This window comes from Megascapheus bottae, chromosome 9 (genome assembly GCF_031878675.1).
Source record: "Megascapheus bottae isolate mThoBot1 chromosome 9, mThoBot2.hap1, whole genome shotgun sequence".
Taxonomy (NCBI): Eukaryota; Metazoa; Chordata; class Mammalia; order Rodentia; family Geomyidae; genus Megascapheus; species Megascapheus bottae.
This window is the reverse complement of record NC_143517.1, coordinates 66,707,814-66,733,471: the sequence shown is the minus strand read 5'-3', so window position 1 is coordinate 66,733,471 and position 25,658 is coordinate 66,707,814. Positions and strand designations below refer to the sequence as shown.

The following is a 25,658-nucleotide window of genomic DNA, read 5'->3' as shown; positions in this document are numbered from 1 at the left end:
TTAATTTTAGGTAGACTAGTCTCGGAATCCCTGAAGAACTCCAGAACTCCCCTCCCACAGCTATTTCTTTCTTGACTTTAGCACCATTGATCTACTTCCAGTTAGTGCTTTTGAGTCACCAAAGAGAACAAGATGGATTTTTGGGGGGGGGGGAGAGGGTCAGTCATAGGACTTGAACTCAGGGCCTGGGCACTGTTTTTGAACACTTTTTGCTTATGCCTAGCACTCTGCCACTTGAACTGCAGCTCCACTTTCTGCTTTTTGTGAGTATGTGGTACCAAAGAATTGAGCCCAGGGCTTCTTGCATGCTAGGCGAGCACTCTACCACTAGGCTACAGTCCGGGCCCATAGGATGTATTTTGACCACCACCCCACACCCATCTTCTACCTCAACTCACACTGTGACTTAGCCACAAATACAATGTATATCTGCATATCAAAGAGAAAGGGATAAGAAATTTAGAAGAAAGAGGACATTTTTGTAATTTTGGCTTGGACAGTCATTCCCACTGCTCCACTCTGGAGTTTGAACTTAGGAGATTCTGTAAATAGGACATAAAAAGTGCTAACTAAATGCAAATTTTAATATATTAGACTACATTGAAATAAAAAAAAAACTTCTTTCTTTTTTTTTTTTTTTTTTGCTAGTCCTGGGCTTTGAGCTCAGGGCCTGAGCACTGTCCTTGGACTTTCTCAAGGCTAGAGCTCTTCCACTTGAGCCTCAGACCACTTCCAGCTTTTTTCTCTGTATGTGTTACCGAGGAATCGAACCCGGGTCTTCATGCATGCTAGGCAAGCACTTTAACCATTAGGCCAAACTCCCGGCCTGAACTTCTAACTTTTTTGAGATAAAATTCTCAAGGATTTGTTTGGGTCAACTCCAAACTGGTTCTGAGGCTCAAGTGGTAGAGCTCTAGCCTTGAGAAAGTCCAAGGATAGTGCTTAGGCCCTAAGCTCAAGCCCAGGATTGGCAAAAAAAGAAAAAGAAAAAGAAAAAACAACAACAAAAACAAAAACAAAAAAACAGCCCAATGACAGTGTTCAGGCTCTGAGTTCAAGCCTGGACTGGCAAGAAAAAAGAAAAGAAAAAAAAATATCATTAACATATACCCAACTATAAAGCATTCTTAGTGTATTTTGATGAACATCTAAAGATTGTTTTGAAATTGTATATTAGTTGATAATATGATCTTTAATATTAATTTTAGGATAAAAGGACATTAAGAAATAGCTGTTGGAGATGTGGCTTAGGTTGTAGAGTGCCAGCCAATGAGTGAAAGCAAGCATTAAATGCCAAGTTGGAGTCCTGGTGCCAGACAAATAAAAGTTAAAAAAAAACTTTTATAGAAAGAAAAGGGTTGAGGGGCCGGGAGTTTGGCCTAGTGGTTAAAGTGCTTGCCTAGCATGCATGAAGACCCGGGTTCAATTCCTCGGTACCACATACATAGCAAAAAGCCAGAAGTGGTGCTGAGGCTCAAGTGGCAGAGCTCTAGCCTTGAGAAAGTCCAAGGACAGTGCTCAGGCCCTGAGCTCAGGCCCAAGACTGGCCAAAAAAAAAAAAAAAAAAAGGAAAGGGTTGAGAAGGACTAACCATCTCCTCTGAATGCTTTTTACCAAAGTGGGGAATCCTGGTAGCAGAACATATCTTGATTATTAGGTTTGTCATTTTCTAATATGATCGTGTCATGTAGGCCACTATGCAGGTGTCTGAGTTCCAGGGAGATGTCAGGGCCAACTCTGTTGGCCTAGATATAGTCATCCAGCAACAGGTATATTTCAGGGCTCCCTGTAACAATTCTACTTGATAGTGCATGTATGGGAGACGCCAGTAAGGGAAGCTGTGAAAAGGGATCAAGACAGTAAGAATACATCCCAAGTGGGTAAAATGGCCTGCCTGGAGACCAGAAGAAGAAAGTGCACAGAGGCCTAGGCTGTTGAGCCTAGCACTTGGAGAGCTGCAGAAGGCCCAGAGAACATGCATGCCTATGAAAGTGAAGGGAGAGTGTCAGGGAGAAGCCACTTTCTGAGGGCAGATCCAGCTCATTCCTTTAGTTCTTATCCTTTTCTAAGAAGAAAAAAATGGAAACAATTCTTATAGAAAAACATAACTAGTTTGGCTGGGAGTGCTCGCCTAGCATGCATGAAGATCCGGGTTTGATTTCTCGGCACCACATACATAGAAAAAAGCTGGAAGTGGTGCTAAGGCTCATGTGGTAGAGCTCTAGCCTTGAGAAATCCCAACGACAGTGTTCAGGCCCTGAGCTAGGACTGGCAAAAAAAAAAAAAAGTAATGCTTGCTGGATGCCATTGGCTCACACCTGTAGTCCTAGCTATTCAGGAGGCTGAAAACTGAGGATCGTGGTTCAGAGCCAGCTTGGGGCACGAAAGTCTGTGAGACTCTTATCTTCAATTAACCACCAGGAAACTGGAAGTGGTGCTGTGGCCCAACATGGCTGAAGAGCTCAGGGATAGCACCCAGGCCCAGAGTTCAAACCCCACAACCGACCACACAAAAAAAAGGGACTCTTGTAGAAAGTTCTTTTGTGTGTGTCTTTAGATTCAGTCTATGTGGGAAGGGTCCATTGTTGTTGTTGTTGGTGGTGGTGGTGGTGGTGGTGGTGGTTATGGGACTGGAACTCAGGGCTTGGGTACTGTCCTTGAGCTTTTTTGCTCAAGGCTAGCACTCTACCACTTGGAGTCACAGCTCCACTTGCAGTTTTTGAGTGATCAATAAGAGTCTCACAGGGACTTTTCTGCCCATGCTGGCTTTAAACTGTGATCCTCAGATTTCAACCTCCTGAATACCTAGGATTACAGGTGTGAGCCACCATGCCTGGCTTAGAAGGAGCCTGCTATCTCCCTTTTGATACTTCTTTCATACTTCAGAACTTTAGTAAATTTCAGAAATAATCTCACTCAATGTAGAGTCTGCAGAAAAGGGAATAGACTATCCACTGTCTTCCCTTTTTCCTTCCCCATCCCCTACCCCTTTCCTTTTCTTTTCTCTCTCTACCTCCATCACTCTATACCTCCTTTTGTGAGAGCTGTATTTCTGCCAAGCAGCTCTTTAAAAGCCCAGGACATGATTGTTCAACTGCTTCTCTGTGGCTTGCTTGGAGAATCCAGTCTCAGGATATCTTTACGAGAATGGGCTGGATGTTGGAAACGGGAATTTCACAAAACAGCTAACAGGACCAGTGAAATGAGGCATTTATCTGTGACCTAAGCATTCTATCTTTTCTTCCCAAAGCCTACACATCTGGCTGACTTCAACCAAGTACAGACCATTCAGTATTCAAACAGTGAAGACAAGGACAGAAAAGGAATGCTGCAGCTCAAAATTGCAGGTGCACCTGAGGTAAGAGAATCCCACATATCACCAATGGGACGCTGAAGAATGCTGAAATTTTAGAAATAATACTTTGGGGAGCCAGTCCTAGGATTTAATTTAAGAGTCACACTCAAGGGGCTGGGAGTTTGGCCTAGTGGTAGAGTGCTTGTCTAGCATGCATGAAGACCCGGGTTCAATTCCTCAGTACCACATACATAGAAAAAAGCCGGAAGTGGTGTTGAGGCTCAAGTGGTAGAGCTCTAGCCTTGAGAAAGCCCAAGGACAGTGCTCAGGCCCTGAGCTCAAGCCCAGGACTGGCAAAAAAAAAAAAAAGAGTCACACTCGATAAAGAGATACTAGACTGCTTGAGCCATGTCTCTAGCTCCTTTTTTGCTGTGTTTTTGTTGTTGTTTTGTTTTGTTTTTTGTTTCATTTTGTTGATCAAGGGTCTTGAACTTGGGGGCCTGGGTACTGTCCCTGAGCTCTTCAGCTACCCTACCCCATGAATCACTTCTAGTTTTCTTGTGGTTAGTTGGAGATAAGTCTCATGGACTTTAGTACCGGGGCTGGCTTTGAACCAGCATCTTCAGATCTAAGCCTCCCAAATAGCTAGGATCACAGGCATTGATGTTTATTTACTTTATCTTGCTCTGGTTATTATTTTTGGCAGCATTGAGTTTGAATTCCGAGCCCCATGCTTGCTATGCAGGCACTATGGATCTATGCCTCTAGTTCCATTTTTTGGTTTTTGAGATTAGGTATTACTCCCTCTCCAGACTAATGCCTAGACCCAGATCCATTGATTTTTCAGACTTCTTGTCTTTGCTGTGATGTCGGGCATGTGCCACCATGTTTAACTTCATAATTGTGAAATGGAGTCTCCAGACTAATCTGCCTGGGCTGGCTGGGAATCTTAACCCTCCCACTATTAACCCTCTACATAGTGCAGGATGACTGGTATATGCCACTGCACCCAAAATGGACTGAGAAAGAGTCTCACAAATTTTTCTGCCAGGGCTGGTCTCCATCTATGACCCTCTCATTCTCAACTTCCCAAATAGCTAGGACTACAGGCAAGGGCTGCCAGCTCCCCCCACTTGGTGTAATTAGTTTTGAGATAGGATCTCACTTTGTGCCTGGCCTTGCACACCTGGACTGTAATTCTGTTTACACTTCCCACTGTAACTGGTTTGATAAGTGTGTGCCACCATACCTAGCCTGTTCTGTTGAAATTGGGTCTTGTGACCTATTTAGCCAGGCTAGGCTGGAACCACTGTTACTAATCTTAGCCTCCGGCATATCTAAATAATAGTTTTGTGCTACTATACCTAGCTAGCAATGATGTTGTTGTTTTTTTTAATAGGATGACAATTTCATGAATTGTCAAAATCAAAATTTTCTCATATATTTAAGGGCTACATTATAAGTAATTAATGTTCCCACAAATCTGGCAGGAGACAAATTTTTAAAACCAAGAACCTTATTGTAAAGATGATTATTAGGAAATATGAAAAAATCATCTTGTTATAGTATCTCACTTTGTTATCTGATATATTGAATTTATTTGTATTTGGTTATTTGAAATTTGATAGGGAAGGGGTGAAAACCAAGACGGGTAGGGGGTGTGGGGGGGGGAGGGAAATGGGTACCAAGACATGTGAAAGGGTATCAATGTATGTGAATTAATGCACCTTCTATCTGGCAAATATCATGTAACCCTTTTACTAATTACAATTAAAAAATGCAAAACAAAAAGAAGAAAAAATCATCTTGTTGAATTACATGTACATGTTCACTGAGCTCTACTAGTGTCCTCTGGGAGGGAGGTTCTTTGTGGCGCATAAGTGAAGTGATAGTTTCATTACACTAGTCAACCACATTTTGTAGATGAGAACCATGCTGTGGATGTGATCATGGAGTTCACACTCCAGCAGTCTGGATTCAAAGACTGTGTCCTTATTCACTGTGCCACAAAAGCAAGAAGTAGCAGTGTGCTAGTTGATTATGCCTGTAATCTAGGTATTCAGGAGGCTGAGATCTGGAATGGTGGCTCAAAGGCAGGAAAGCCCATGAGATCTCGTCTCCAATTGAAGAGCAGAAAGCCAGAAGTGGAACTGTGACTCAAATAGTGGAGCACTAGCTTTGAGCAAAGAAGCTCAGGGACAGCATCCGGGCCCTGAGTTCAAGCCCCAGTATTGGCCAAAAAAAAAAAAAAGCAGTAATAGGGCCATACTTAGGGCTGTAGTCCTAGCAGTCAGGAGGCTAAGACAGGAGGATCTTGAATTGAAAGCCAGCTTAAGCTACATAGTGAGTTCTAGGCCAGCCTGGTGTATGTAGATCCTCAAAAACAAGTAGGAAAAAATAAAATAAAACAGGAAAGAAATAAGAGGTAGCAAAAACCAAAAACAACAGGAACAACAAAAAAACTATACCATGCTTTTATCTAGAGGCTAGACAAAGCTCACTGCTGTAGAGGAATCAGGCATTGCATGGCACAGCACACAGTTTTGCACATTTGAAGCAGTTTTTTTCTGCAGCTCTTCTCTCTATTGCAGCCCTCCTCGCTTGGGGCTGTTTTGCCATTGTTTTGCCTGTGATCCTGTAAGCATAATGACAGATATCTAAGCCTCTAGGACTTCTGTTGATTCTGTAATCAGCAAATATTACCATACAACATTGAAAATACACTGTAAATTGAAATTTCCTGAAGAAGTCTCAGTAATGAGTTTTGACCTTCATTTTCATGCTTTAGTTTTAGGAGGGTCAGTGAGGCAAGGTCTCATCATGTCGCCTAGTTTAGCCTAGAACTCACAATTCTTGTGCTTCCGTTTCCCAAGTGCTGAGCTAACAGGCACATGCCACCATACCTAGCTTCTTCTTTGATTTTATTGTCCCTGAAATAACATTTAAGGTGATGCAAGCAAGGTAAGTTGTTCATATAAGAAATTAGGAATAAGGACATACCTGTATGTCTATCTCAGCACGTAAGAACTTTATGACATAGAGTATGTTTGATATCAAGAGTCATGATTAAGCCTCTGGGTAAAACATGCTGCATGTTTAAAATAGAGTTTTGTTTGTTTATTACCATTTTTCAACTTGAACAAACTGTGATTGTTGATAAAAATTACACACTAGTCTCCTCTCTTCTCCTTCTTCTTTCTTCTTCTTGGGTGTGTGTGTGTGTGTGTGTGTGTGTGTGTGTGTGTGTGTGTGTGTGTGTGTGTGTGTGCGTGTGCGTGTGCGTGCGCGCGCCATGGGTTTTGAACTCAGCCTGGGCACTGTCCCTGAGCTCTTCAGCTCAAGGCTACAACCCTACCCTTGAGCCACGCCCCATTTCACATTTTCTAGAGATTAATTGGAGATAAGAGTTTCAGGTCCTTTTGTACCCAGGCTGGCTTTGAACCTTGATCCTCAGATCTCAGCCTTCTGAGTAGCGAGGATTATAGGCATGAGCCACCAAGCCTGGCCTCACTTCTACTTCTAAAACAAATGGTGTCAGGAGCAGTAGCTCACGCCTATAATCCTAGTTACTCAGGAGGCTGAGATCTGAGGATCTTGGTTCAGAGCCAGTTGGTTCAGAGCCAGTCAGTTCAAAGCCATCCCAGGCACTAAAGACCATGAGACTCTTATCTCTAATTAACCACTAAAAAACCAGAAATGGCGCTGTAGCTCAAGGGGGTACGGTGTAGCCTTGAGCTGAAGAGCTCAGGGGCAGTGCCTAGAACCAGAGTTCATCGCCACAACCAATCCTCAAAACAACAAGTGCCTTAACTTACCAATTATCCACATTCTTCTCTTAGAATGTTGAAGTGGGACTGGCGTCTTCTACCTCCCTTTCTTCTAAAAGTGAGCCTCAGTTTAAATGACTTTACTCTGGATTTGTCTTCTGTTAAATTTTCTAGGAATAAATGCCTTAAATATCCAACTTCCTGTTTCCCTCCAAGCCTGAATCCTGACAAACCTTGTTTCATTCCTGTTCCTCTATTTCCAAGTGTTAGTAGGAGTCTGATGTCATAGCACAGCTGTCCCTTTGATACTGCAAGAACAATAATGTCTCTTTCTTGATCTGTCCCATTTAGCCTCTGACAGTGACGGCACCATCCCTAACTATCGCAGAGAACATGGCTGACCTGATAGACGGCTACTGCAGGCTGGTGAACGGAGCAACACAGTCCTTCATCATCAGACCCCAGAAAGGTGAGGTTCTGCTTCTGTCCCTGCCTGCCAGCTCTTGAAGTGAATGATTAGATCACTTCACCTCCAGCAGCCTGGTTTGCCTTGTACTTCGGTAATAGCATAAATGACTTCCTGAGCCTTGTATTACCTAAATGCTTATTTTTAGGAGGGAGGAGGCGTCAGGTCAAGCCCTGGTTCAGCCAGAGCAAAGAGACAACCTTATCTTTAGTCACAATACTATGGGTTTTTTTTTAAATAAATTTTATTGTTAAGATATTATACAGTGGGATTATAAATTAGGTGGTAAATATATTTCTTTTTAGACAGTGTCACTCCTTCCTTCAGTTTCTGAAGTACTATATTTTGAGCAGCCTACTTAGAGTATTTTCTAATTTGCTATTCTTAGTTTTAAATAAACTTTGAGATTAGATTGCATTTTAAAAGTGTCCTTAGTAATTTATATTAAGTAAAGTCTCTTCTTTTTCCTATTTAATTCTTAGAATAACTATTCATTCTAAGTCATCATGTACAGTCAAAAGTTCGAGTGAGTAAATATCCTACAGATACGGCTATGTCCTTTCAGAAGGACATTCCGGCATGGGAAGCAGAAACAGCCTGGGCATGGAGTCTATCACCTGAAGTATCACATTCCAAGCCATGTTTAAATTAAAGCTGGCTATCTGTTTGCAGTTTTGCCCTCCATAAAGTAAAGAGTGGCACTTGTTTTTGTAATACTGGGAAGACAGAGGGTTTTGTTAATAGAAAGCATCAGAACTGATTGGTAGTGCAGGGCCCAAATTCAGGGATAATCGTTCCCCTTGGTGCTACCAGTAGAGATGTGATGGTGAGGCCCTGCATCAACTTTGACTTTGAGATCCTCATGTGTGGACCAGGAGTGTACCTGCCTTGTATGGTTGGTAGGTGTGTGCTAAATAGTAACCACTGTGATAGGTGGGCCTTCTGTACATGGCTTTAGACTTTATTACTTAGGCTCCCTCCAGCACAAACCTCAGTCATGTCCTAGATGGTATGTGGCCAAGCAAGGTGATCTAAGTGAAATGGTGACCAGAGGAAAGAGCTGCAGAAACATGGGTACCTACCTCCCCAATAGGAAGGTGCTCTGGTGGAAGCAGGTCTAAAGATGGGACAGTGGTATGCTATGGGTATGCGCACTAGTGTGACCCTTTCTTAAAACGGTGGTGAGGCTGGGCATAGTGTTTCATGTCTGTAATCCTAGCTACTCAGGAGGCTGAGATCTGAGGATTGCAATTCAAAGCCAGCCCAAGCACTAAAGAACATGAGACTCTTATTTCCAGTTAATCACTAGAAGACGGGAAGTGGGGCTATAGTAACCTTAAGCCACCGCAACTGCCCTACCCCTTGAGCTAAAGAGCTCAGGGACAGCACACAAGCCCAGAGTTCAAGCCCCATGACCCACAAATAACAACAACAACAATAATAATTCTGTGCACACTTGACCAGACTGTCCTTTATCAGTATGTTTGTGTGCATATTTTTAAGAGTTCAGTTTAGATGGAAGAGCAGTGGGAATACTTGCCTCAGCACTAGTTGCTACCAGCTTTTTCCTGTGTCTAGAGAAGGATTTGTCCTTGATAGTCAAAACTGAATTGATTGTAGCCAAAAATATATGTGGGTAAGGCACAGAACATTTTTAGAGATTGTTAAAAAATTTTTTTTTGAGAATAGTGATTATCAGAGGGAGAGGAATATGGGAAGAGTTTAATCATTAGGTTCTTAGTTATAGTAATAGGAGTAAGAAATTTATGGCTGTATGAACTGGGTGTAACGGCTTAGGTCCTTAATCCCTGCACTCAGGAGGCTGAGGCAGAAGGATTGTGAGTTTGAAGTCATTCTGGTTTACAGAGCAAGACTGTCTCAATGAAAAGGTTGTGAGGTGCTGTTGCAGACTAGAGTTACTATAGATAAAGTAGTTTAGGTAGAAGAAAGTTGAATGTTTTCATCATGAATTACTGATAGTGGGAAGACATGGGTATGAAAAGATAGCTACTTATTACCTGACTCATGTGATTGTAATCCCTCTGTATCTCACCTTTATAATAACAGTAAAGTAAATTAAAAAAAAATAACCGGTCACAGGCGCATACACCTGTAATCCTAGCCTTTCAGGAGGCTAATATCTGAGGATTGTAATTGAAAGCCAGTCATGCAGGAATATCTATGGGACTCTTATCTCCAATCAACCAACAAAAAGGCACAAGTGGAATTGTGGCTCATGTGGTAAAGTGCCAGCCTTGAGTGGAAGGAAAAAACCAAAAGCTCAGGGACAGCACTGAGGCCCTGAGTTTAAGCCCAAGGACTGCAGCAAAAGACAAATATGTTAAGAGATACAGATTTAGTCTAGTTTAAACACTATTGAATGTATACATGTATTGAAATACCACATGTATTGAAACATCACATCTTTTGAGCACATGGTGTCTAGTAGATATAGTTTTCATGTATCAGTTAAAAATTTTAAAATACTAGAAAAATTTTCAAGTAAAATTAAATGTATTTCTGCCAAAGTACCTACAAATGATACTTTTTCTGATAAATTGCTTTAAGTAAAAGCTGTATATTGCAAACCTGCTCAGTGTGAACTCTGAGCTTTCTGCCATGGCTATGAATTTATAAAGTGTTGTTACAGATGATGCTGATTGATAGAAAATATGGTAAAGCTATAAACCAAATGTCCTGAATAGTGTTGATGCATGACATTGGCCCTCAGCTGTCAGGTCTTATTACTATCCTTCTCCTATTTACTTTTGCATTATAGTAAAATTGTGCTTGGAGGAGAGAATTATACAGTTTAACATGGAGCCATAACTCCACTAAGTGTTTTTCATACCCTGGAGGGATTTCACATAACACAAAACCCATGAAGAGGAATGTAAAATTGATGTTTCCTTATGTGGTTAGGACTGTAGCCAGGTATCACTGAACTTACACCTATAATACTACTACTTAGAATCCTAAAACCTAGTGGATTGAGATTCAGAGCCAACAAGGGCAGAACAGTCCTCAAGGCTTTATCTCAAGTTAATCAGGAAAAGAAAACTGGGCTAAAGGTATGGATCAAGTGGTGGAGCATCAGCTAAGCAAGCACATTGAGTAAATGTGTACCCCTAAGACCCAGCCTTGGTATTGCCAAGGCAACAAAACAAAGAAGCTGGCAGGGCATAAAGGGCATAAGCGTCTTCTTATTTGACAGGGTCTTTTATGTGGCTTCAGCTGGCTAGGGGATCATCCTGTCTCAGCCTCCCAAGTGCTAGGATCTAGGGTGTGTAGTGTGCCAGAAAAGGTATTTTAAAAGCTGTGACAGAACTGCAGTGCTTGTCAAACATTTTCCATCTAAAATCTTTGTATTTTCAGGAGTTAGTCCAGCTGATTGAACAAATACATCTCAGTATGTGAATGGTTCCTCTTAGAGGGACAGAATACAAATATGTCTGATAAACATACACAAAACATTATAGGTATCTGGTTTCTTTTGTATTTATTAAAGTTTACACAGTGATGGAAGAACAGCAGTCACTCTACACAAAGTCGTTCAGGAATGTTTAACTGTACAGCTTTCCTGAAAGCTATTGAGTATTTCCTGCCAGTAGCATGGTTTTCCCTGGCACATGTTTAGGATGGGAATTAGTAAATAAACAGTGAGCACAAATTAATAACACCATACTACATAGCTACTAAAAATTATATGACAGCTTTTTACGTGAGTGTGTGTGTATGAGAGAGAGAGAGAGAGAGAGAATATGTGTAGCAAATCGTATGGAAAGGTGAGTGGTCAGTTGGACAGTGAGTAGGTGTAGGATCAGAACTGTCACCTGTTGAACTCTTTTCTCACATTCACTTCCTTTTATTTAGATTTGCTTGAATGAGTCAGTGCTAATGTGTCATTAAAGACCGACAGAGAAAGTCTTATTTTAAAGTCTTCATTCTAAAAATCAAATCGTAAGATAATGCAAGATACATCCTTAGTTTTAACAAAATGTGTTCAGGGACATAAGATATACTCATAAATTACTTGAGAAACTGTACACTATTCTTAACAATCTTGATTGATTGAAATGGTTATTAGAAATTAATTTCTGGAGCCAGGGGCTAGTGGCAGACACCTCTTACTCCAGCTGCTCAGGAGGCTGAGATCTGTGAGTACTGTGGTTCAAAGCAAGCCCACAGCAGCAAAGTCAGTGAGGCTCTTACCTCCAATTAGTGACTAAAAAGCAAGAAGTAGAGCCATGACCCAATTATTAGAATATATCAGCCACAAGGGGAAAAGCTCAGGGATAGTGCCCAGGCCCTAAGTGCAAGCCTTGTGACGGGCACACAAAAAAGGAAAGAAAACCTCCCAGAATTAAGCATTTTGGTTAATGAGCATAGCTCACTCATCATGTTATGTATTACCATTCGTGTCAATATTGTGCGGCCTACCATTGTACAAATTTGCCTTTCTAGAATCATGCAGTTTTTTTTGTTTTTTCTTTTTTTCTTTTTGTTTTTTTGCCACCTTATTTACTACTTTCTTTGTCTGAGCCTAGCTACGCAGGAATTCTATACTGTCCACAAATGGAATGTCTGATTTTTTTCCCCCCTCAGAGGAAATAGGAGTTCTAACAGAGTATAGCTATTAGAAACCACACTAGTGTGTCACGCTATTTTAATTGACAATATTGAGTATAAGAATAAATTTCAAGGGGGGTAATAAACCATTCATTAGCTGTTTTTCTATTCTAAAATTGGATTTTGTGTATGAATTGGTTATTTTCCTTGAATGGTGTGTATTCGGAAGGTCAAGTCACAAGGTTTGGACGAGGTGTTTGTCTTAGGTTGTGTATATACTATATTGTCTCAGACTCATAGGGATCCCTGCAAGTTTGACATTTATTTTATAATAAATCTGTTTCTGAAGTGAGTAAATCACTTCGAATGCCCAAGCTGGTTTATTTCTTACTCACTACATTGATCAGAGAGCTGGCTCAGTGCCAGGTGCCCTGGAGGTGTTAGGGATAACACTGGGCAGTCTGCAGCAATGTGGCATATTTTTTAGTCCTTTACATCAGTTTTATTGTGATCTGGCAGCAAATTTTAAATAATGCATACCCAAATACTTGTATTTGAATATTTGTATATGAATGTCTTAGGTGGAAACTGAGATAACTTTGCTAAAATACTGAATAAGGCTTATTCTTCTCTGATTTAGGCACTTAATTCTTTTCAAAAGTAATACAAGAAACCTCATACCTTTTTTTCTCCTTTTTCCTCCCAGAAGGCGAACGGGCATTACCATCAATACCAAAGTAAGTGCTAATTTGTACAAGATTGTATTTTAAGTTTAGTAAGAAAGCTAAAGAGTCAGGCGTGATGGCTCACACCTATAATCCTATCTACTCTGGAGGCTAAAATCTGAGGATCGCAGTTCAAAGCCAGCCCAGGCACTAAAGACTAAGAGACTTTTTTTTTTAAAGATGTTATTAACATTGATTTTTATATCGTATTTCAAGTGTCATGCTTAACAAACAAATATTCAAGAAGAGAATCTATATACAATCACTGGCCCATAGATTTTAGAATATAATTGAAATTAAGCTGAAGATTTCTATGTTCTAGATACATATCAATCTATAGCATATAACATTATGTCTATAGAGTATATAGCCCCTCAAAAGACTCTTTTATCCAATTAACCATTGGAAAACTGGAAGTGGCGCTGTGGCTCAAGGGTAGGATGGTATCCTTGAGCTGAAGAGCTGAGGGACAGTACCCAGGCTCAGAGTCCAAGCCCCACAACCTACAAAAACAAACAAACAAAAAACCCTGAAGAGTAGTCACAGAAGCCAGGGCACAGTGGCTCAGGCCTACAATCCTAGCTACTCTGGAGGCTGAGATCCTGAGGGTCAAGGTTCAAAGCCAGCCCAGGCACAAAAGGACCTGAGACTCTTATCTCCAATTAACTTCTAGAAAATGGGAAGTGGGGCTTGGCTCAAGGGTAGGGTGGTAGCCTTCAGTTGAAGGGCTCTAGGACAAAGCCCAGACCCAGAGGTAGGGCAGTAGCCTTAAGCTGAAGAGTTAGGGACAGCACCCAGGCGGAGTTCAAGCCCCATGATACACACACACACACACACACAGAGGGAGAAATAGTCATAGTAATATAGATACTGTGTTACTAAGCATTCACTTTAGGACTAGAAATATGGCTCAAATTGTACAGTGCCTGCCTAGCAATTTCACTTAAAGCCTCCCAACTGCATTTTATATCATTATCTCAAATCTTTATAGAAGGCTAGATAGATACTGCTCAAGATATTTTGCAGTTAAGAAAATTGAAAACTCATAGTTTTTGGTGATATTTTCAATTGCATGCTGTTTTTAACCTCATGCTGTTTCCTCTGAATTTTCAGCCAGTGTGCCTGAAATAGGGGCTAAGATATGAAAGTTGGAGTTTAGTCATTCCAAGGTATAAGCGAAGAAACACGAAGAGTGATGTGGGAGGCATGCTTAGGGTACTCCTGAGTAGAAAGAGATATAGAAAATACCTGTGAAATAGAGCACTTTCCTAACATGTGTGGGGCCTTGAGTTAAAACCTTACTAGTGTGAGGTGAGAAGGTTTGTTATTAAAAAAGTGGGAGGGTTCATTTTTATTGCTTTCTCCATCTTTGTATATACTACCTTTCTGTATTCTCTTCTTCATCCCCTTCCTCTTCTTCTCCATCTCCTTTTCTTCCTCTTCTCTACTTCTTCTTTAGTGTCTGTGTGTGTACGCATGTGTGTGCATGTGCGTGCATGCGCGTGCGTGCGTGCGTGCGTGTGTGCGTGTGTGTGTGTCTGTGCCAGCTCAGGATTGAATTCAAGCTCTATTGCTCTCAGCTATTTCACTCAGAGCTAGTAGTACTCTACCCTTTGAGCTGTGCCTTCACTTTGGCTTTTTCAGATTAGACATAAGAGTCTCTTAGATTTTTCTACATGGGCTGACTTTGAATCATTTGATCCTTATATCTTAGCCTCCTGAGTAGCTGTGATTATAGACAAGAGCTACTGGTGCCCAGCTTTCCTCTCATGCTCTTGATAATTATTATCACCAGGACCACCCAGACCCAACAGTTTTCTAGGACTTTGAAGCTTGTGGGTGGTTGGGTACCAGCAATTTATAAGGATGTGGGATGAAGTCTGAAGAAGCCAAAAACTTCTAAACCTCTCTCCAAATGGAGTCCCACTGAATGTACTGAAAGCCCCCCGGCTCTAAATGGGTACAGATGTATGAAAGATTGTTAGGGGTTTTGTAAGGATTGGTTGCACGTGCACCTTGTGACTAACATGCATCAAGACCAGGCTCCCAGAAAGAAAGCAAGGAGCCCAGCATAAGCCACGTAGCATGTGAGCACTACGAGCCAGGGAGCCACCCTTTCCACAAGGGGACAGTGGACACTCTCTGAGCTCCATTTTCCAGGCTCACAGTTGATACTGAGGCATGTCAACTCATGTCTGCACAATTCTTACCAAACCCTCCTGTCAAGCTCTGTCCATCATCCTGTCCTTAACACCGTAGTTTGAGGAAGAGTCTGTCCTAAGTGAACGTCACCAGACTTGCTGTGCTCTTCAGATAACCCCGCAGGAGCCTACTTGACTATTTTGTTCACCTTTCTTACCTCAGCTGCTTTTGTTGTCTTTGGTTTGGGATTTGTTGTTAGACAAACTTGTGATCCTCCTCTTTCAGCTTCCTGATTTCTGGAATTATAGGCAAGCAGGACCACACTTGGTGTTAACCTCAGTTTGTGCTACTTGTCACTCTCTTTTTGTTTCAATTGCTGAGCAAATGTTCAGTCATTCCCTGCAGTGATTTTCCACTGTCCTTCCCTGGATGGCATACTACCACCTCTTTCCTTTTCCTAAATCCAGCACATCCTTCAGTCTTCTCTCACTTCATCTGGAATCCTGGACCCCAAGCCAGGAAGATTACCAGTTGCATTTCACTAGACCATCTGGTCAGAATTTCTTACTTCTGAAAATGATTTCATATACCCTCCACTGGATAGACCACTTTTGACATTGGGAAGCTTTGGTGCAACTCCTGTGAAGCTGTAAACCTGACATTGGCAAAATCTGCACCTGGTCAGCGAGCAGAGCTGTGAGGGAGAGGAAGGGACAGATGCAGCAGTGAGCCTGTCAGCCCAACAATGTTTGATTGTTACTGAAGAGTTTAGTTTGTGTATCTTAAGTTGTAGAAAAATGAATGATTTTGAGGACTACGATACACAAGAACCATAAACATAATATCTAAAAATGGGAAAAGGCCTTATTATATAAGGGGTTAATAGACACTACAAAAGTTAAGCATACTTAATTTTGTGTCAGTCCTGGGGCTTGAACTCAGGACCTGAAACCTGTTCCTGAACTGTTTTGATCAACGGTAGCACTCTACCACTTGGAGCCACAGCTTCACTTCTAGTTTTTATGATGAATTAGGAATAAGAGTCTCATAGACATTCCTGCCTGAGCTGGCTTTGATCTGTGATCCTCAGATCTCAGCCTCCTGTGTAGCTAGGATTACAAGTGTAAGCCACCAGTACCCAGCAAAAAACACTTCCTTTTGCCAGTCCTAGGGCTTAAAGTCAGGGCCTGGGCACTGTCCTTGTGCTCTCTCAAGGCTAGCACTCTATCCCCCGCACCACTTCTGGCTTTTTCTGTGCACATGGTACCAGGGAATCAAACCCAGGGCTTCATGCATGTTGGGCAAGCACTCTACCACCAGGCCACACTCCTGGCCCCAGAAAACACTTTTAACATTTAGTATTTCCTAGAGAAAATGATATAGCAAACTTTCCATTTTCCCATACTGTGGTCCTGGGAGAGCTCTTTTATGAAAAGACCAAAGTAACTGACATCTAAAAAGCTATAGGGTTCTTTTACATTCTGTGCTCTTTCAAAATATTTGAATTCTGTATTTTTTACTAGTTCCTCAGAGTTGTAGCCAGAGTATAAAACCTTATTTCTATTATTTAATGGTTCCCCAAAGTTGTAGCCGAAGTGTAAAACATTATTATTTATTCATTTAGCCATCCTGGGACTTAAACTCAGGGCCTTGGCACTCTCCTTGGACACTTTTTGCTCAAGGCCAGTGCTCTGCTGCTTAAGCCACAGCACCATTTCTGTTTTTTTCTGTGTATGTGGCACCAAGGAATCAAACTAAGGGCTTTATGCATGCTAGGCAAGCACTCTACCACTAGGCCATGCTCCTATCCACATTAATGTTTTTGAGTCAGTTAATGAAGTAACCACATGCATTAAGGTTATATCTTCAGTATGTAGAAACACTATAAATGCAATTATTGGTGTTTTTAATATGCTGTAAGTTCAAGAATGACTTGTCATACTAAGTACTTAGTATATTTAAAGAAAATAATTTAGTTCTAGGTATGTGGGTTTTTGTTTTTTTTTTAACACCATAACGTTTGAGCATGGAAGCAGTCTGCCTGTGTTGAGTACCTTGAGAAGTAGAATCAACTTTTTTTTTTCTTTTTAAAAAATCATTACCTAAAACATAATCTCTCTGGGAAATAGCACTGGCCTAATCTAAGGTAATTCTTTACTTGATGAGACTTACGTTTTGGTCCTGGGAAGAGCACTACTTACTTTTTGTTATCTGTTTTAGGTTGGCCAACAGTGAAAAGCAAGGTGTTCGTACACACGCGGTCTCTGTGTCAGGTAAGGAGCTTGAAGTAGACTTGGTAGAGCAAGCTGTAAGAGGTAGAATTGTCATGGATGTTCTTCTGTTAGTGTGATTGCTTCATTCTAGAATAGCTTACAAAATTCTTTTTTTTTTTTTATAATTTTACCATCCTTAAGTAGTTTTAAATATGGTTCATAATTTTTATTTAGATGAGCCATACATGAAATGTCAGATTATTCACTAGGCTATATAGCATTTCAAGTTACTTTTTAGTTTCAATGTCATGTCAATCATACTTAGAATGAAATTTTTAACTTTTGAAGTTGGTATTATACATTGTCTTTGTTTCTTAAAGTTTAAGAAATATAGAACAGTTTAAAACAGCCTTGTCTTTGACAACTAGTGTAAGATGGCGTTTGGATTTTCTTAAATAGTTAAGATACTAGCGTAAGCTTTATTTTAATTAAATGCCAGTGTAGTGAGTGCTGCATACTTTCTAGTATGTTTTCAAACTATATGTGTCTTATTTTCCATCTAAATATATTACAGATGGAAGAAAAGAGAGTGTCAGGAGACAGCATCTCCCAAGGGCGCATGCTGGATATCTTAACATTTATGTATTGTGCTGTTTATATGCACGTGTATGTCCACCTGTGTGTCTGTATTCATACATCATCTATTCTTGGATATATATTACATATATACATATATATGCACATATATGTATTTTTTTTTCTTTTTTGGTTAGTCATGGGGCTTGAACTCAGGGCGTGGATGCTGTCCCTGAGCTTTTTTACTCAAGGCTAGCACTGTACTCCATTGAACCACAGCACCACTTCTGATTTATTTGGTTAATTAGAGATAAGAATCTCACAAACTTTCCTACCCAGATTGGCTTTGAACCATGATCTTCACATTTCAACCTCCTGAGTAGCTAGGATTACAGGCATGAGCCACTGACACTTGGCACTGGACATATACTTTGTGAATATATAAGTCATATTTCTAAAATAACACTATCTATATAACTTTTGTATCTGACTTGCCATAGACTTGATTTTTTTTTTTTTTTTTTGTGGTCAGTCGTGGGACTTGAACTCTGGGCCTGGATGTTGTCCCTGAGCTCTTCAGCTCAAGGATGCTGCCCTACCCCTTGAACCACAGCACGCCACTTCCAGTTTTCTGATGGTTAATTGGGGATAAGAATCTCACGGAGTTTAGAGTTTAGTGCCTGGGCTGGCTTTGAACCGTGATCCTCAGATACTGGCCTTCTGAGTAGCTAGGATTACCGGCTTGAGCCACCATGCCACCGTGCTGGCTTGTTTTGGTTTTCTGTATGTGTGCCAGTCCTAAGGCTTGAACTCAGGGCCTGGGCACTGTCATTGAGCTTTCTCAAGACTAGTACTCTATCACTTGAGCCACAGCACCACTTCCAGCTCTTTCTGTATATGTGGTACCAAAAAATCAAGCCCATGGCTTTGTGCATACTACACAAGCACTCTGCCACTAGGCCACGTGCCTGGCCCCCAAACCTCCCTGTTTTAATTTCAGTTTATTGTTGGTGATGGTGGCACTTATCCTGTAGTTTCTATGTTCTGGATTTGGCTGATTCTATCTCTGGGACATTATTTGGCTTAATCTGTTTATCTGTGACTCCTTTATTTCCTATCTGCTGTTGTTAAGAACTAGAGTAGTTTGACATAATTTTGGCTTGATGAGTTTTGTCCCCTGCAAGAATAGTTTCCTTGATGGATGATGGTGTACATCAATCAGGTTGGGTGACATTAAGATAGATCAGAGGGTTGGAGCCTGTTCAGCCCTGATCTATTGAATGTAACATTTCTACTGAATGGTTTTAGCAGCTTTTGACATAAATGCCTAGCTGCTAAGATGGAGGCCCGATAAGACTCAAAGTCTATTATGTTTCATGTCTCTCTGACAGGAATGTTTCTAAAGCCCCTCCTCAGCTGCTTGGTTACAGGAGGAGGCGTATCTTTAGCTTTTCCATTATTTTTCACCCTTTTTTTTTTTTTTTTGGCCGGTGCCAGGCTTGAGCTCAGGGCCTGAGCCCTGTCCTTGGACTTTTCTCAAGTCTAGAGCTCTACCACTTGAGCTTCAGCACCACTTCTAGCTTTTTTTCTATGTATGTGGTACCAAGGAATCGAACCTGAGTGTTCGTGCATGCTAGTCAAGCACTCTACCACTAGGCCAAACTCCCGGCCCCTATTTTTCACTGTTTAAAATAACAAACTTCACCTCAGCATCGAATTGTTATTTCTGTTCCTTGGGAGATGATTATGAATTTATGGTTTGTTAATCATGCTGCCATGAGGGCAACCCCGTGGCTATCCCAAATTAAATGTCTACCTGGGAAGGCTTTGTGAAGCAGAAAACTCAGGTTATATGCACAACAAGCTCAGCTACTGAGGAAAGGCACAGCATTGAGTGGTCTGGTCAGAGCTACTTGTATAGCTAAGAGACACAAAGCAAAGTAGTGTTCCATATTGCTGTGCCTTTTGCCCCTGCTTATGCCTGTTGCTGCGGAGGACCTCTGACACACCACCTTCTACTTTGTCGTCACTTTCTGCCTTTGCCTACCTCCTAATGCCTTTTACCTGAGTGTTCCAGGACTCCTGTTCTTGCAGTCCCCTCTCTTGGTCTGTTAGTGCCTTCCTCTAATGCAGACTGGACTTTTCTATGTCCCTGAAGCCCTACAGTTGGAGGCTGGAGGCTTCTTGGTGCTACTTCCTCAAAAAGCCTACTTCGAATCCCATATATCAGAGCAAGTCCCTCATGTACTCCCCAAGAGTCTGAGCAAGGGGGTGGTCCCCTTGCTCATTGTCCATTGCTCTGGTGCCAGAGCACTCGTGGCTACACTGGCTCTGGACCTAGCCACTTGAATTTTCACCTTTAGGAAACCCCCTCTGATCACACCTATATTTTCCTAGCATATTCACTGAGGATTCAACAACAGTCCTTGTGATCCCCACAGGAGCTCCACAATTTGGGACCTGTCACCTCACCTCCCTGCCCCTCTAAGACATTCCACCTCTGCTGTAGCACAGTAGAACCTTTACAGCCAAGCATAGCCACACTGTTTTGGCTTCATTGTGACCACACACTTTGTGTGCAGCTGTTGTGTCCATGCACTGTCCTTTCCTAAGCCTCCAGCACCTTCTCCATTATCTTTAAGCTAGGCACTTACTGGGAATTTGGGGAGAGATAGGTCATGGGGCTTGAACTCTGGGCCTGGGTGCTATCCCTGAGCTCTTCAGCTCAAGGCTGCCACCCTACCCCTGGGTCTGAGTGCTGTCCCTGAGCTCTTGAGTTCAAGGCTACTGCCCTACCCCTGAGCCACAGCCCCACTTCCCTGTTTTCTAGTGATTAATTGGAGATAAGAGTCCCAGGGTCTTTAGTGCCCAAGCTGGCATTGAACTGCGATTCTGAGATCTCAGCCTCCTGAGTAGCTAGGATTACAGGAGTGAACCACTGCACCTGGCTTACTGGGAAATTTTATAGGCAGAAAAGATAGTCCATGAGTGCCTTCGATTGCTTCCACTTGGCTATTGGCATCAGAATCTGTGTGCCCTATTGTTGTCCCGAGCCAACTAACTCCCATCAATCCAGTTCTGGCCTCTGGTCTCTTCTATTTTCTTTTCTTTTTTTTTTTTTTTTTTTTGCCAGTCCTGGGCTTGAGCTCAGGGCCTGAGCACTGTCCTTGGACTTTCTCAAGGCTAGAGCTCTACCACTTGAGCCTCTGCACCACTTCCGGCTTTTTTCTATGTATGTGGTACCATGGAATTGAACCCTGGTCTTCATGCATGCTAGGCAAGCACTTTAACCACTAAGCCAAACTCCAGGCCCTGTCTCTTCTATTTTCTTACCAAACTTTGCCATACCCTGCTGGCTCTTTTCCACTGGCATATCACGTAGCTTCCTCTACCCTCTCCACTCACACTTGTTCTTTCCTACTGCCTTCACAGCAGTATTTGTTGGCTGACAGGTCCTGCTTGAGTGCTTCCTGTTAAGGCTTCCAGGATGCCACACACTTCTTACCTCACTGCCTGCCCTTCATGCTGAAGACCCACAGCACAGTCCTTACACCCTTCCCTGCCAGCCTCAATCTCACTTTGGGATTTCTTTGTGTTTATGGCTTACATAAGGTGGTTCCTCCCAAACTGCTTTTTCAATCCTATACTCCCTTGGACCCCAGATTCCATTGTCATTACACCTTGCACACTTGGAAGACTAATGAGCTGTTAACCTGATGTTGTTCTGAAAGTTGGCAGGTAGACACTGGAGATGAACTTGTGTCTCCACAGTGAACTTTGCTTCTCCCCCCCCCCCCCAAGCAGTTTACTATCCTCCATCAGATCCTTTTGATGATTCTCTCTGCTTTTTCCACATCAAGTCTGTTGCAAATCTGTTCTCTGTTTATGTGGTACTGAGGAATTGAACCCAGGACTTCATGCATGCTAGGCAGGCATTCTACCACCAAGCCACATTCCTAGTCCTCGAAATAGTTTTTATTATTGTTTTTCTGAAGAAGGATAATCTTAGTATTATTCAAAAGTTTTACTTTTTTCAGTTTTTTTTAAAAAAGGTTTGATTTTTCAGTTTTTTTTAATATTGTTGAGTAGTTGTACAAGGAAGTTGCCATTTAACAAAGCAGTTGATGGATATATTGCATCTTAATCAATGTTGCTGTTTGACCATTCTCACCCATCCCTCCCAACCTATCTCCTCCCTCATTTCTCTTACTTTTGTAGGATGTACATCGAATTTTTGTACCGTATTCTCCCCTGCTTCTTTTCATTTACTTTCCTCCCCTGGACCCTACCTCACTCCTTTCAAATATTTTTTATAGTCTGTTTTTATATAGTCTATATTTTATAGTCTATTTTTATAGACTAATTCTGGTTTTCACAAATGAAAGAAAATATGCTGGTGGCTCCTGCCTGTAATCTTGGCTACTCAGGGAGCCGAGTTCTGAGGATCCTGGTACAAAGCCATCCCAGACAGAAGAGTCCATGAAACTCTTTATCTCCAATAAACTATTCAGAAAAGGCTGGAAGTAGCACTGTGGCTCAAGTGGTAGAGAATTAACCCTAAGTGCAAAGAGGCTCAGGAACAGTGCCCAGGCCCTGAGTTCAAACTCCAGGCCTCCTTCTCACCACCACCCCCCAAAAAAAAAGTGAAGAAAAAGAGGGGTGGGGGGAAGGAAGGAGGAAAAAAGATGCAGCTTTGTCTCTCTAGACCTAATTCACCTATTGCACCTTTATAAACAGAGCAATACAAACAGTGGCATAGCCCCGTAGAAAAGCTGGTAGCTTACTGAGGAATTCCAGGGCATCTCTTGGTGCCTTACCTGAAACCACCCCAATTTTACAAGTGACAAAACTGAGAAATGGATCTTGAATTATGTTTCCAAGGTTGGTGAATGTTTAGTGGAGCCAAGATTTGAATTGAGACTGGTTGGCTCCAGACCTCATGTTCTTAAGGCAAAAAAATATCATTTATACATCAGGAGATACAATACTGACAGTATTCCTAATTATAGCACATAGTCTCTTATTCCGTCATTCATTCATTTATTTACTTACTTATTTTTGCTATACTTCCGATAAACTCCTTCCTGCTTGATGGAAAGTACCCTGCCACTTGAGCCACTCCCCCAAATCCCACTGTCCCTGATCTTACTCCATCCCATTAATATGCCACAGTTTCACCTCCCCTCCCCTCTCCTCCTCTCCCCTTCCCTCAGTTTAGTCTCATCCAGCATCCCATGGGGCATTTGACTGTCAGGTTTTCTTCATGATAGACAGGAGACCTATACTCTGGAGCTGTCATGTAAGTCCTGAAATTTACTATATATTAAACATGGCATTTCAAATCAAGTAATAAGGTAAGGTAGGTGATCAGTAAATAAAAACACGGTGCTTGAAAACTATTCCTAAAGTTGATACATGTTACACTGCAGTTCTCTTTCCTTCTTGTATGCTGATACTGTCTGGAGTTCTTGGCAATCTCCTTGAACTTTGATTTGAATTTTTCTGTGTGGGACTTGAACTCAGGGCCTCATACTCTCCTTTGTCTGTTTTGCTCAAGGCTGGCACTCTACCACTTGAGACATAGCTGTACTTTGATCCAAAGTCTCAGATTTTGATGATGCCCTGTGTTTCTGTATGTTGCCTGGATCTGTCACTCCATATCTACTGTATCTCAAGCCTCTTGTCTTTGCTTGGACTTCACTATGACAATGTCCACAACTGCCATTGCCACACTATAGTTGACTGTTCTTAATATTTAAAGTTGAGGTGCTAGTTTTTAGTGCATGGGTGAACAGGTCAGTAATTATGCAAATTTGAAACCTGTGTATCCAAACATCACTAGTTTTTTATGTTAAAATACTCCAGATCAAAGAGTCTTTGCTGATGATTTGGGGCAAATTGCTCATGGAATGCTTTCATAAAGTCAGGATCTGCTAGTTGTTTTTTTCCCTTCCTGGCTGAATGTTAAATGTGCAAAAACATTGTATTTTCTTGCTATTATTTCTGCTTTTTTGAGGCAGAGGCTCTCTATGTATTCCACAGTGGTGTCACATTCACTGTCCTCAGACCTCTCAGCCTCTATGCTGGGATTACAGAGTGATGTGCCTGACAGAATATCTTTAACCTGTAAATTGTTTATAGGTCTTTGATTTATTCTTGTTCTTTTTCAGTTTTATTACTTGTAAAAATAAACTCTTATTCTCAGTGGCTGGCTGAGTTAGATAAGTTCCATCATATTTTCTTTCTGTATCGATACTAGTCATTGCAAAACAGAATATTAAAATATTTTAAAAATTTTAAATATTTTTTAATCAGTGAGATAATTTGTGCTACTATTCAAATAGAAGTCTTACAGTTTGCATTTGTTTTTATTGGTGTGCATTAAAATGTAATAGAGTTGACTTTTCTCTTGCAATAATTTGTTTTTACTTTTCTCTTTCCTCTTCCTGCCTCTTTATAAAGGAGTCAGTCACTGCCAGCATAAAGTTAAGAAAGCTAGGCGCTTTCTACCTTTGGTCTTCTGTTCCCTTGAACCTACTCCTACCGGTACTGCACTATATTTGCTTAGGCTTTCCTTTAGCCAAAGAACCCCCACAAAATAACTCCAGCAAGATGCTTATACACTGTTATGAGCAAGTCCTGGCCTCACTGAGTTATTAGTGTGTTTTCCTTTGTCCAGAGTGATAACAGGGGCCAAAGTGGGGGGGGGGCGTTGTTTCTCAATCTTTGGGCCGCTTTCTTAAAAGAATTGGTTTGCCTATGCTACCTCTTAAATGCATGAGAGGTCGGGATATAGTTGCCTGGTTTCATTTCTCTTGTCTGAGTATTTTTCCACAAGAGTTTAGCAGGGTCATAGGTTTTGCATTGTGAATTTCCTAATACAGCATGCAGCTAAATGAAGATGGTCAGAACTCAGGTGTCTGCTTTCTGTGCTTTGTGAATGCCGGGGCCAACCGGCAGCAAACCAGGGTTTGCAGATTGGGGTTCCTGAAATAGGGGACAAGGACTAGGAAGAAAAAGAAGAGAGACAGACACACCAGGTCCGGGATGTCCGCAGTCCAGGCAAAGACTGCCGAGACTGCCGCGTTTATTTTCCACTCCCCCTTCTTCCCTCCTCCTGACCCAGGGAACCTCCAGGTGTTACATTCATATGGTAATTCTCAGGTCATTTACATAGAATAGGGCCAGAAAGCAATAAGACAATAAAGCCATCGTCTGATGCAAGTCAAGGTACAGTTTGATTCCACTCTGGCTCCCAACATGTGAATAGATGTTTGAGGATGCTGCAATGCTGAGTGCCATGCTCCTGAGAGTTTTCTGAGAAAATAACATTATAATTATTAGTAAACAAATTTATCCAAAGTGTGTAGAATTGGTTATTTCACACATTTAAAATTGCCTTATTGTTAGTAGAACTTCAAGTTCTACACAGTCCCCACCTTTATAGTGTAGGTCCAGGCCTATATCAGCCATGTAATGTGACTCACACCATGTCAGGAGAGGGTCTCTGGGGGCAAAGTGGGAGGTGCATGCTGGTGAGCTCATGGTACAAGGCCCTGGTTTCCTGCCCGACACCAGTGGACAGGGAAGGAAGCACCTCCTCACTTAACAGGCATGATACATGCTTTTGCCTTGCTTATTTACCATCTGGATTGATGATGAGTTGGTTTTTAGCTTTTTCTAAAAGGATACAAACTCTGAAGGAGGTAGAGGATGTTTTTTATATTTAACTGTGGGAGGCGATCAAATTTTGCTTTATATGATAGAGACCAAAACTACAGTGCTCCTCTATAACTTTGTATACCCAGCAGCTTAACATAGCTTTCAATTCAAGTAAGCACACTATCTTTTGTCTTTTGAATGTGGATTTTGTCAATAATTGTTAAGTTTCTTACATTCTGACTT

General features: G+C 41.6%; 1 protein-coding gene across 14 annotated transcripts in view; it reads left to right on the top strand.

The window, feature by feature from the left end:
* Ptk2 (protein tyrosine kinase 2) overlaps positions 1 to 25,658 on the top strand; it is a 217,360-nt gene that overhangs the window by 121,780 nt on the left and 69,922 nt on the right. For 8 of the 14 annotated variants that reach the window (XM_090339473.1, XM_090339468.1, XM_090339471.1 and 5 more), the window contains exons 10-13: positions 3,251 to 3,358; positions 7,414 to 7,531; positions 12,804 to 12,834; positions 17,185 to 17,237. In XM_090339473.1, the coding sequence (XP_090195599.1) occupies positions 3,251 to 3,358; positions 7,414 to 7,531; positions 12,804 to 12,834; positions 17,185 to 17,237 (310 nt within the window). Of the gene's footprint in view, positions 1 to 3,250; positions 3,359 to 7,413; positions 7,532 to 12,803; positions 12,835 to 17,184; positions 17,238 to 24,215; positions 24,300 to 25,658 lie in introns of all 14 variants that reach the window. The other 6 variants (XM_090339474.1, XM_090339469.1, XM_090339465.1 and 3 more) reach the window with 1 other exon arrangement.